General features: G+C 41.5%; 1 protein-coding gene across 6 annotated transcripts in view; it reads right to left on the reverse strand.

Moving 5' to 3' along the window:
• Positions 1 to 9,274, reverse strand: part of PUM1 (pumilio RNA-binding family member 1) — a 149,370-nt gene extending 140,096 nt beyond the window's left edge. For 2 of the 6 annotated variants that reach the window (XM_006894935.1, XM_006894934.1), the window contains exons 1-2: positions 9,173 to 9,274; positions 2,542 to 2,915 (exon numbers count right to left, since the gene is read on the reverse strand). In XM_006894935.1, the coding sequence (XP_006894997.1) occupies positions 2,542 to 2,904 (363 nt within the window). In that variant the 5' untranslated portion in view covers positions 2,905 to 2,915; positions 9,173 to 9,274. Of the gene's footprint in view, positions 1 to 2,541; positions 2,916 to 9,172 lie in introns of those variants that run through there. The other 4 variants (XM_006894937.1, XM_006894933.1, XM_006894938.1 and 1 more) reach the window with 3 other exon arrangements.
• Positions 9,275 to 12,538: the final 3,264 nt, after the last annotated feature.

Below are 12,538 nucleotides of genomic sequence, written 5' to 3' on the forward strand. Positions count from 1 at the left end.
ATAATATTCTTTGCCTCTTCTACTCTCCAACTTACTTCTCTAATAAACCTCATTCTTAGTACCACAACTCTGAGCCAGTGAGTCTACAATGAATAAACTCTTGCTACTGGGCTCTTTATCTGCTTTCTGCTCTGGGGCAATGGGGGACTGTGCTAGTCTCACTTCCTCTGGCCCTTTCAGAAAGATGCAGTCCTCTGCCCGCCATGTCCTGTTTTCTGCTCATTAGCTCGGATATTACGTCCCTCACAGAATTGTCATGATAATGAAATACAGGCAAGGGACAGAGCACATAAGTTCTTAAGTGCTTCAAGATTATCATCAAGATGCTCTGATGGCACTGCAGCTAAGATCAAACTGCTAACAGAAAGGTCAGAAGGTAGAACACACCAGCAAAGGAGAAATTTGATCACAATCAGATCCAGGATCTTAATTCTGACAAAGATTGACCTAGAACTTGATTTGCCCATTCATTTCCCCAGGGAACTAAGATTTCAAATTCAGTTACCAAATTCTAAGCATACCTCAGTCACATACTTTTCCACTGCTCACACCAAAGTTATTGGAGCAGCTATTCTCATCTCAGCCTTTAGCCACTCCAATTTCTTATTTCCAATTCAATGCTATTAAATCTCCCCTTCACACTTATATACTCAAAAACCTTGCTGCCTATTGAATTAAATTCAAGACTCTTACTTTGTGACTACGTCCTTCTGCCCTCACTCTAAAGGCCAAAGAGTCAGGGACTCCTGTGCTCAATAAATTTTTGCTCAAGTTCCATTATATACCAAATTCTATGGACTAGTAGGAGAGGCATTCACTTCCTAAATAACATGTCTTCAGAAACTCTATGAACTTTGATGATAAGTGTTGATGGTTGTAAAGGGGCTTCAGGCCTTCTGTTCATGGTGTCGCTATGAATCATGCTTGACTTGAAGGCAAGCAACAAGGGAGTAGTATAACAAAATAAGTAAAATTTGATCCTGCCTTCAAGACTCCAAGCAAGTAGGCAACAACTGTTATTGATGTTGTTATGTGCCATTGAGTCGCTTGAGACTCATAGCAACCCTACGTATAATAGCCCTAAACCCTGCTCTATCCTGTGCCAATCACACTGCCTCTGACACACCCATTCCGATTACCCCAGTCACCGAATCAATTCACCTCATAGAGGGTCTTCCCCTCTTGCACCGTCCTTCCACCCTCCCAAGCATGATGTCCCTCTCCAAGGACCTGTCCCTCCTTACAACATGTCCAAAGTTTATCAGACAAAGGCCCAGAATCCTTGCCTCCAAGAAGCAGCCCAGTTTAACCCTCTCCAGGTTGAATCTGTTTGTTTTCTTGGCAGTCCATGGTACATTCAATACTCTTCTCCAGCACCACAGCTCAAAGGCATCAATTCTCTATCCTCCCTAGTCATTGTCCAACTCTCTGATGCATAACAAGTGATTGCAAAGACCATAGCCTGTATCACACACACCTTAGTCTCCAGAGTGCCTTAATTAATAGACAAAATTAAGGATTTTTTTTTAAAAAAATGCCCTGAGTTACCAGGAAGTGGCACCTTATGCCTTTAGACTTCTGCACATTTTTTCTTTATTCATGATAGCACTGATAAGTAGCACTGATATTGATGTTCGTGTCAGTAATCCAAAGACCCATGATCAATTTGTTTAAAACTCTTTTGAATAAGAGAACCAATTCTGTCTTTTCATTTCTACTATAGCAGAAAACTCCCTTTTTTGTGAGATTGGAGGATAGCACAGGTGAGGTATGATTTTCAAATATGCTTCTACTTGATTGTTTCTTAAACAGAACAGAATATCCGTTCTTTTTAATAATCAGCTCACAGGGATTGGCAGTATAAAATGAATCTTTAAAAAACCAATCTACACCTCAAATAGATTAAAGCACTCTTCATCATTTTCAGAAAGTTAGGAAATGCAAAGCAGGCTAAATGCTCTTAATAAAAATGATAGGACTCCAGCAAAGGTTTTGAAGTAGTAAGATTAAAATTTGTTAAAATTAAGCAAAACTACACAAGAGTTAAGAACAAAAGGGTAAATAAAACTTATTCAAACCTAAAACCACCACCAGTTTTCTGACAGACTTTAGAAATATCAGTTCTAGTTCAAATGATTTTCACTTGAGCAGCTAGTTCAACAACTTCCTATTACTTCTATCTTAAAAACAAGTTAGCCACATCCAACAGATAAGATCTTAAAAAACTGTTCAAGTCATTAAATGCATACATGTCAAGGAGGAAAAAAGTATACTTTTTAAACAAATAGTCCCACAATCACATTGTACGCATAAAAACAATCTTAAACCTTTTTTAAACGAATTGATCATTTATGGTTTAAAACCAGAATGATAAAAAAAGACCCAGTGATAATATTATGACAGTCAACCATAAAACAAATGACTATTTAGACCAAACTAAATTAGCAATTTAGACTTTAAAGACATTTAGTGAAAACAAATATCCTAAGTGGACAGTGATTATAAAAGAATTTCAAAGCTGAAATAGTGAACTTTCTTTACCTGATGTTCTGCATGAATGTTATCCCCAGTAGGCCATCGATGTTTGCTATTATTATAGCCGCCTCCACCACTTCCTCCTCCCCCAAGCTGCTCACCATGCTGCCTCTGAAAGAAGTAGTCCACCATAGCGTCGTCCTGGGATCGGCCTGCAACTCCTATGGATCCTGGGACAGGGCTGGAGTGTGTCCCAGCTGCAAGAGCCTGATTTGCAGCTGGTTGTGGCTGCGCTTGCGACCCTGTTCCAGATGTCAAAACAACAGGCATGTTGGGATTAGCTGGTTCTTGAGGGTGATGTTTCAGGTGGGGGCTGAAAGAGTCCTGCCAAAGCACTGCTTTTCTCTTCAAGACACATGCAACGCTCATTCCACCAACACCTAAGAACAAACAAGTTACAAATCATTAATATTAGTATTTTTTTAAAACATAAGTAATTTTAAATAATTCAAGGTAAAAGTGAGACCCAGGCCCTTTATGTAACAGTCACCTACACAGTTCCTACCAAAGAGCTAAATGTTTTCTACTATCATGCAGAATTTCCTAAATTAAATCTTCCATTTTTAAATTGCCAAGTAGGTATTTATGGAAACAACAGTTGATGGTAAGCACTCTAAAACGGTACTCCTATCTGGATTCAGTAAGGCAAATTCAGGGCAATGTGTATGTCATCAAAAGGTAACAACATAGAACTTGCTATCAATCAGTGCCTCTTCTACCAAACTTATTTGCACCATAGTCCAAATGAGTATATACGTCTTCTTAACAGGGTTTTTTAAGCATCACAACTTTATAGTTGGAACAAACACATGCAAACAAATCAAACAAAAACCTAAACCTCATATATAATTAGCAATAACTTGGGCTATCTAAATTTTAAAAGATCATTTCAATTTTGCAACATATCCACAGGACACTCCTTGAAGAAACAGTACAAACCCCTGACCAAGAACAGCAAAAAATGTTCTTAGAAAGATCTTTCTCCTCAATCACTGAAGAAAAAAATTTAAGACTTTTTACCAACAATGTTTTCAACTGTAATCTTAATCATACCATTACTCCTTTAATTATGCCAACCTCTATAAACAGAATGAGATCAAAATAAGTTAAAATGCTTTGCTACTATCCAAAACTCAACTGTAAAAAACAAAGGCTTCAAAACACAATAATTATATGGCAAATACACTGCAGACATCACATAGTGGGGATAGTGGAGGTATTAGGTGCCCTCCACAGTAACTCTGCAAATGTTTGTTGTTATTGTTATGTGCCGTCGAGTCGCTAGCGACTCATAGCGACCCTATGTACAACAGCCCTAAACTCCGCTCTGTCCTGTGCCAATCGCACTGTCTCTGACACTCCCATCCCAATTATCCCAGTCACTGAATCAATCCACCTCATAGAGGGCTTTCCTCTCCTGCGCTGTCCCTCGATCCTCCCAAGCATGATGTCCCTCTCCAAGGACCGGTCTCTCCTCACAACATGTCCAAAGTATGTTAGACGGAGCCTCAGAATCCTTGCCTCCAAGGAGCCACACGGTTTAACCCTTTCCAGGACAAATCTGTTTGTTTTCCTAGCAGTCCATGGTATTCTCAATACTCGTCTCTAGCACCACAGCTCAAAGGCATCAATTCTCTTTCTATCCTCCTTGATCATTGTCCAACTCTCTGATGCATAACAAGTGATTGTGAAGACCATGGCCTGTATCAGACGCACCTTAGTCTCCAGAGAGACACCATTGCTCTTCAGTACTTTCCCATGGCAATGTGCCTTTTAATTTCCTGGCTGCTGGTGCCAAGACTGTTGACTATGGAGCCAAGCAAACTAAAGCTGTGTACAATCTCAATTTCTTCACCATCCATCCTGATGCTGCCAATTGGTCCAGTGGTGAGAATCTTTGTCTTCTTGACATTGAGCCTCAATCCATACTGTAGGCTGCAGTCCTTGACCCTCTGCAGCAGGTGCTTCAGGTCCTCCTCAGTTTCAGCAAGCAAGGTTGTGTCATCCACATAACGCAGATTGTTGATAAAATCGTCCACCAATCTTAACCCCACATTTCTCCTCATAGAGCCCAGCCTCCCGGATAATCTGTTCTGCATATAGGTTGAAAAGGTATGGAGATAGGATGCATCCCTGGTGTACGCCCTTCCCAATTCTGAACCATAACTCTGCAAATAACAGATCCAAATTTTGCTCTATTCTGTGCCATGTTCATGATCTCTGTCATGTTCAAGCCTACTGTGCGGTCACTGTGTCAATCCATCTCCCTGAGGGTCTTCCTCTTTCTTTGACTCTTTACCTTTCCCAGAATGATGTCTTTTTCCAAGGGCTGGTCATTCCATGCTCAAATACGTGAGACAAAGTTTCACCAGCTTTTGTCTCTAAAGAGTATCCTGGCTGCACTGCCTCCAAGGCAAATTTGTTCATTCTTCTGGCAGTTCATGCTATATTCAATACTCTTCACCAATGTCAGTTCTTCACTTTCCCCTATTTGTTGTCCATCATTCATTCATAACATTGGAAGCAAACAAAAATATCACAGCTTGGATTAAGTGAACCTCAGCCTTTAAAATCATTGTTGCCCTCTGGCACTTTATATGGTCCCTGACAACAGATTTGCCCAACATAACATGACTTGTTTTCCTGATCACTGGTACCATGAATGTTGTCGATCCAAATAAAATTGACAACTTCAATTTTTCTCTCCAGCTATCATACTGTCTATTGATCCAAACAATAATCATCTTAAAGACAATGAAAGGTAAGATTATCCATATATTACAGATTAAACATTGTTTGATTTTTAAGTTGTTGCGTACATTATTTGTTTTCTGTATAACAAAGGTACAGAGAGGAAACGAGGAAGAAAGATGGCAATCTCGTCTTGTAAACTACTGTGCAATTTACAGCCTCAGAAACCTCAAGAAGGGTCAGTTATGAGTTCTGATTCAACAGTGCAAAGAGAAGGTACAAAAAAAGAAATCCTACATAGTGCTGCAAAGGGAAAGGTCAGAAGTTTGTACTCACTAGTTGCTCCAAAGGGGGGGGGGGAGAGAAATAGGCAGTTTCTGCCCATATACTCTTGCAGTCTCTGAGACCTGATGGAAGCATGCCATCAATAGGAATTAATTCAGTGACTGTGAGAGTCATGTGATGTGTCCAAGCCATTCAGCTAGTAAGTAGCAGAGAAGCAATACAAACAACATAAATCTGTTTGGCCTAGTTCATTTTTTTTTTAAAACCCTTAGCTCTTTCCTAGTAGTTAAAACATGGGTACTATTTCTTTCAGATGCATCTGCCACTGTACTCTGGAAAGAGCAACAAAGAATCATAAAATGTTACTATGAAACATTACTATGTATGTTACTTAAACTCAAAAAACTCTATTTGGTTAGAATCCCAATCTGAAAGTATCAGCCAATCAGCCATGATTACTTTTTTAAAATGCTACAATGTAATAAATTAGTTACAAATTAAAACATGCCTGGTCTACCACCACCAGTGTCTAATTTCAAAGCTGACTATCAGTCCAATAGTCTGCTGCAACAACTGTTTTCTCTGTGTCCTCCTACTGCTGACATTTTAAAAATAATTTCACAAGATTCACGGGAAACACATTATTTCTTCATGGAATTAAATATCTTGATAGGAAAGCATATTCACTTATTTATGTCTTTGATTTGTAATTTGTCCAAAACCTAATTTGGAAATGTTCAGTATCAGTTAATTCCAATTCATTAAAACCCTAAAATAAAGCATTAGAATAGTCTACAAGTATATCCTCAGTTTTTACTTTCATGACTGATAAAATCTTGCAAGTATCAAAACCAGAAAGTCATAACTGTTTTATCATTGTTGTTTGTAGGTGCTGTCAGAGTACAATTCATCGTGACCTTATGAACTATGGATCTGAACCCTGCCCTCTGTCATCCTTCTCTGATACACTTGAGCCCACTGTTACAATCACTATGTCAATCCACCTTGCTGAGTCTTTTCAAAGTGCTAATAATATAATTAGTAATACAATTTTACATGGTATCTTAATGCTAATAATATAAATTATTAGTATCTTACATATTTATTATATAACTATTATACAAATTATTAACTCTTCTCTCCTGATTAATTCTATTGGTCAGTCTCATTTTTTTTATTCTTTCTACAAGTGAACCACAATTTTGTTCTAGAGCAGGCCAGGAGTCTCACGATCCAAATTTTGCCACAAAACTTCTTTGAGACTGTTTCTTAAACTAGAAAGTAGAAGGAATTTTTCTTCTATTCCTCTTATTTTTTTTAATCTATCAGACACTTAACTTTTTAATAAATTTAAAGTCACTATGATGATGATCAGAATTCCAATAGCCCAGTGGTATGAAGCTACACTGCAATCCCAAAAGCACACAGTTCGGTGAAAGATGGTTAATTTCCTCCTGCACAAGTTACTGCCTCTGAAAACCGGCTGGAGGATCAGCTATGGTTCACACACAACAACATGATGAATATCCGAGGTGAGGCAATGGCATTCCATCTCTTAAGAAAACCAGTCAAGAAAAGAAAAATCACCTTTGATGAAGCAGAAGATTTTTCAAAAAAGCTATTTAACCAGGAATGAAAAAGACTTTTTACCAGTGAAACACATGGACACAACTTCAGTGTAGTAAAAAAAAAAAGGGAGCGGGTACTAGAAAAATGTTCAAACAATTGGCTTTTGAAGAGCTATCTCTATGGCCTGAAACTTCCTGCTTTACCTAATGAGGCAAGGCAGTTTCTCAAACCAGAGAAAGCCTGGCAGAATGGACAGCTTAAAAGAGAGCAAATATCTAAGCAATTAATAAGTCTTGGGTGGTGTGGTAATATCTTGGCAACTACAAGACAAAAATTTTAAAATATTCACTTAATTACTAGAAAACACTTATATTGCTTATGTCTTTTAAGGAACTCTCAAAACTTGCTAAAAAGTGTGTATCATTAGTTATGTGTATCATTTGAAATGGGGTTTTTAGAAGTTATACATTATGAAAGTATTTAAGTATCTAAAATTGCTAATTCTAGTTACTCTTCCAATTATCAATCTGTTTAAATTTAAGATGAGTATTCCTTTTTTGTTGTTGTTTTTCATCTCTAGGAGACTGTACTTCAAAGAAAGTTTTATCTATCTACATGGCTCACCTTTTACTAAAATGCTTAGTGGTTGAAAAGGTGTTTATTTTTACCACAGTGAACAAACATTCTGTAGTCATAAATTTATTTTAAAGCTGTTCCACTCAGCCTCAAACTAAACAAATTCCTACTTCAAAAAGCTGTGGCCTTGAACAAAAATGAATGCAACTGCGGCTAAGGCAAAAGAATAACTCAAAGTTCAGAATCCAGCATTTCCCAAACATCCAGATAAAGACATATCAGCCCTCAAGAGTGTTTTATAAAGTTAAAATTAGCGAAAGGTCAAATTGTTTCTTTCACTTAACAAAAACTGTAGCGAGAGCCACATATACTTGTCTAGAAATTTTGCGTTGTTTTGTTTCTTTAAAAGACAGCAAAACTAAAGCTACACACCTATTGTTTCAGAAGTAACCGACTTAATAACCACCACCAAAAAAAAAAAAGAGGGAGGGAACAAAACCAGATCTCAGACTCATAATCTCTCATTCTTTCTTAACAGTGAACTGGTAACGACTGAGAGCTGAAGAATCTAATGTTTTCTACATTAGACAACGACGGGTAAACAATTTATGGGGAAGAGAAAACAACCCTCCCATAATGTTGTGGGGTTTGGAGGTGGAGACTCCCAGGGAAGAAAAAAAGTTACGGGCGCGTCTATTTCTCAGCGAACGTGGGAGTGGTACTGACAACTGTAACAAACGACCTGTGTTTACCAAGCACGTTTGTTGAGAACCAGAACTAGCTAGGCTCATGGATCGGTGTTTCCTACCAGCGAGGAATAAAGCCCCTCTCTTGGGTTAAGAGTCCTAAAGCACCCTGCGCCTAAGAGGAAGAGCCCACCACAAACACCAGCTCTCACGGAAACAAAAGGCCCCAAGCACCCCGGAGCCTGAAAAGCGATCTGAAACTTCCTGATGGCCACTTCTCCACGTTTAAGGCTCGCAAAGTTCCCCGCGGTGGGGTTCCCCTGTGGACAAGGACCATGGCTGCTTCCGAAGCGATTTATTGTTCCTCCTCTGTTAAGCGCTGCCACCGAAGCTCAAGAAGTCGAAGAAATCCGAGGTGGCACAGAATTACACTTCACCGCCACACAGCAGACTCTGAGCTTCGCAAACCAATAAAAAAAAAAAAAAAAAAGGCAAACCGAACAGCAACCTCGATCTTCGGGGGCTCCCAACAGGGCCAGGCTGAAGGTAGAGGCACGTCCATATCCTGGGCCTGGGCCTAAACCTCCGGCATTTTCCCCGCTTCCACCCCGCTCCCCACCCCCTCCCTCCTTTGATAACAATAGGGGCCTTGCTGCTGACTCCAAAACATGTACGAGGAACAGCGAGTGAGAAGCCTCAGCTAGGGCCCCGGCGGCTTTTCCAAAGCCCTTATCACCCCCCTAACCGCCCTCAAACCCCAATACAATGGGACAATCAGTTCGCTAGGGGTTCGGAGCAGCGTTTGGGGCCGACGGAGCGCGGATACTCACGGGCGGAGCGGTAGGATGAAGATGGATTTCAGCCCCCCGATCTTCTCTCTCCGGCGCTCTCGCTCCCCCTTACCTTTCACTCCGACAACATGGCGGCCCACTAGGGACTGAGCTGGCGCGGTGCATCATGGGATAGACTCTGGCCCCGGCTCTGGCGGTGGTAGCGGCATGTGCGGAGAAGGCAGGCGGATCTGGAACAGGTTGCCTGGTTGCCATGCCAACCCGGGGCCTTGTGAACTTGGGAAACTCAGAGGAAACACTACTGCTGCGCGCGCCAGTGCCTGCGGGCTAGGCAAGCCCGCCCCGCGGAGGGGAGGAGGCGGGATCCCGCCGGCCTGCACCTGAGCGCCCACGGTGCGTTCTCTCCACGACCCCAGCTCCTGCACAGCATGAGGCTGAGCACCGCGGTCTGCACGCTCAACAGCATTAGACGAGGCACCTCCCCACCACCACCCCCCACCGCACCTTAGCCTGCTCACCCCCAATTACAACGGCCCCCAGGACTCTGACTGTGGGGTGCTAGATTCAACCCCTTTTGCTTTCTCAATGACCTTATTTAATCTTTACACTACCATTTCCCCATTAACTAAATTACATATATAGGGAGAGAGAGAGTAGATACGTAGAGATGTTGTTGTGTGCCTTCAAGTCGCCTGCAACTCATAGCGGCCCTATGTACAGGAACCCTAAACCCTGCTCTATCCAGTGCCAATCTTACTGTCTCTGATACACCTACTCCCATTACCTCAGTCACTGAATCAGTCCATCTCCTCGAGGGGCTTCCTCTCCTGCGCTGATCTCCACCCTCCCAAGCATGACGTCCGTCTCCAAAGACTGGCCCTGCCTTGCAACATGTCCAAAGAATGTCAGATGGAGCTTCAGAATTCTCGCCCCCAAGAAGCAGTCCGGCTTCACCCTCTCCAGGACGAACTTGTTTGTTCTCCGAGAAGTCCGTGGTATATTCAGTACTATTCTCCAGCACCACAGTTCACAGGCATCAATTCTCCTTCTATCATCCTTAGTCATTGTACAGCTTTCCCATGCTTAGTAAGTGATTGCAAAGATCATGTCCTGGATCAGGCACACCTTAGTCTCCAGACTGACATCGTTGCTCATCAGTACGTTGGAGAGGTCTCTGAAAGCAGACTTTCCCAATGCCATTCGTCTTTTAATTTCCTGGCTGCTGGTACCAAGAGTGTTGAGATAGATGATAGAGATAGATAGATAGATAGATAGATAGATAGATAGATAGATGATAGATAGATAGATGATAGATAGATAGATGATAGATAGATAGATAGGAAGGATACCATAGAGAGAGATTTATATATGTATAGCATGTATGTATATATATGTAGTTGCAGTTGGGGGGGGTATATAGTTGTTACAATTGTTGTTAAGCACTGTTGAGTCGACTACCACTCATAGCAACCCTATGAACAGCTGACCTAAACCAGTACCATTCTATTATTTCTGGGACACTACAGCTCATTGCTGACATCATTGCGTCAAACCATCTCATTAGGGGTCTTCCTCTTCTTTCCTGACCCTTCACCTTTCCAAGCATGACTTCTCTTTCCAAGGAATAGCGTCGCCTAGCTACATGTCCAAAGTATGAAAGACTGCCAGGCTTGACTCCAAGGAGCACTCTAGCTGCTTTGTCTGTTGGATCTTTTGGCAGCCCATGAGATATTCAGTACTTTTTTCCAACACCAGAACTCAAAAGCATCAATTCTTCTGTCATACTTATTCACTGCCCCTCTCTCTCATGCATTATAGATGATTGATAAGACCATGGCCTGGATTAGGCCCACCTACTCTTCAAACTGACATCATTGCTCTTCAGCATTTTGGACAGGTCCCTGGCAGGCAGACTTGCCTAATGCAATACGTTTCCTTATTTCTTGACTGCTAGTACTAAGGGTGTTGATTGTTAATCCAAGGAAGACAAAATCGTTCACAGCTTCAAGCCTTTCTCAATCTATCATAATGTTAACTATTGGTCCTATGATGAGGACCTTTCGTTTTCTTGATGTTGAGATGTCATCCATATCGAAGGCTGTAGGTCTTGATCTTCTTTGGGAGCTCTGGTGGCCTAGTGGTAAGAAATTGTTCTGCAACCCCAAAGGCATTCTGTTCAAATACACCAGCTGCTGCACGGGAGAAGACTTGGACACTTTAAATTACAGATACACTTTATCTCAACCAACAGGAATCTAATCTGACTCACAGAAACTCTATATGGCCCAGAAGCTAAAAACTGTGATGGCTCCATGTTGCTCATTGCCATTGAGTGTTAAGAAGTTGTAATCACATGGGAAGAGATTACCTATCTTTCTCCTGCACAGAACCTGTTTTAAAAGCATTTTAAGGGCTCCTGGTAGGTTTGAACTAAGCCACCAAAACTCCAAAGACAGAGATCATGCCAGCATGAGGCTACTAACGTGGGGAAAGATGTGAAAGTCTGTACACATGAAGATGTATGGCCGAGGAGCCCACCTGAGGCAGTGCTGCTCTACCCTACTGTGGTGGTCAGGGGTGGGGGACTTGCATGCAACTCCCCTAACCCTGTGTGCAATAGAAGAAAAACTTACCTGGTCCTACACCATCCTCACAATCTCTTCTGGGCAAAATATAACAGAATTGCTGTGACAATTAAGTGCAATCTTGTATATCAAGCGCTTAGTACAGTGCTGAAGGGACATGAATACAACCACATGATGTATAGGGTCCACTCTAAAAAGATAACACATGATGCTTTATTCAAAAGGCAGGAGAAAGTGGAGCAGTGTGCTGCAGTAAATATTGACAGCCTTGAAAAGCCCAAACAGGGTCAGTGCAAGCCATAAAGGACTAAGTGGGTGCTTTGTTCAAACTAAGCCTTAGTAGTACTGTGGTTAAAGTGCTCAGTTGGGAACCAAAACACCAGTAGCAGGAACCCATCAGTCAGAGAAAGATATGGCTGTTGGCTTCCTTGAAAATTCTCAGTCTTGGAAACCCTATGGGGCAGTTTCTTTGCTCTGAGTCAGAACTCACTTATGGGGAAGTCCATTGTGAGTTGAGCTGCTGACCTTAAGGCCACACCTAGCTGGAGGTTCAGATACACCCAGACTCACTCAGAGAAAAATGGCAGTCTCCGCCTATACAATTTAGAGCCTCGGAAGGCTGCTGAGGGACCAGCTGTAGGTGGGTTCCTACTGGACTACAATGAGTTGAGTTGTTAAAAATTTGAGAATATCAAGAGTAGAGCCTTAAACCAAGCAAGGCCCTGTGCAATCACAAAGGTAAAATGCCCATGAATTCTGTTCCATTTAAAAAATGATTCAAAAGTTAGTTGATCATTTTATCAAAGTGGGCTTTGAAATC

This window comes from Elephantulus edwardii, unplaced genomic scaffold, assembly GCF_000299155.1.
Source record: "Elephantulus edwardii isolate Elephantulus edwardi_28Jun2011 unplaced genomic scaffold, EleEdw1.0 scaffold00152, whole genome shotgun sequence".
In the NCBI taxonomy this organism is placed as follows: domain Eukaryota; kingdom Metazoa; phylum Chordata; class Mammalia; order Macroscelidea; family Macroscelididae; genus Elephantulus; species Elephantulus edwardii.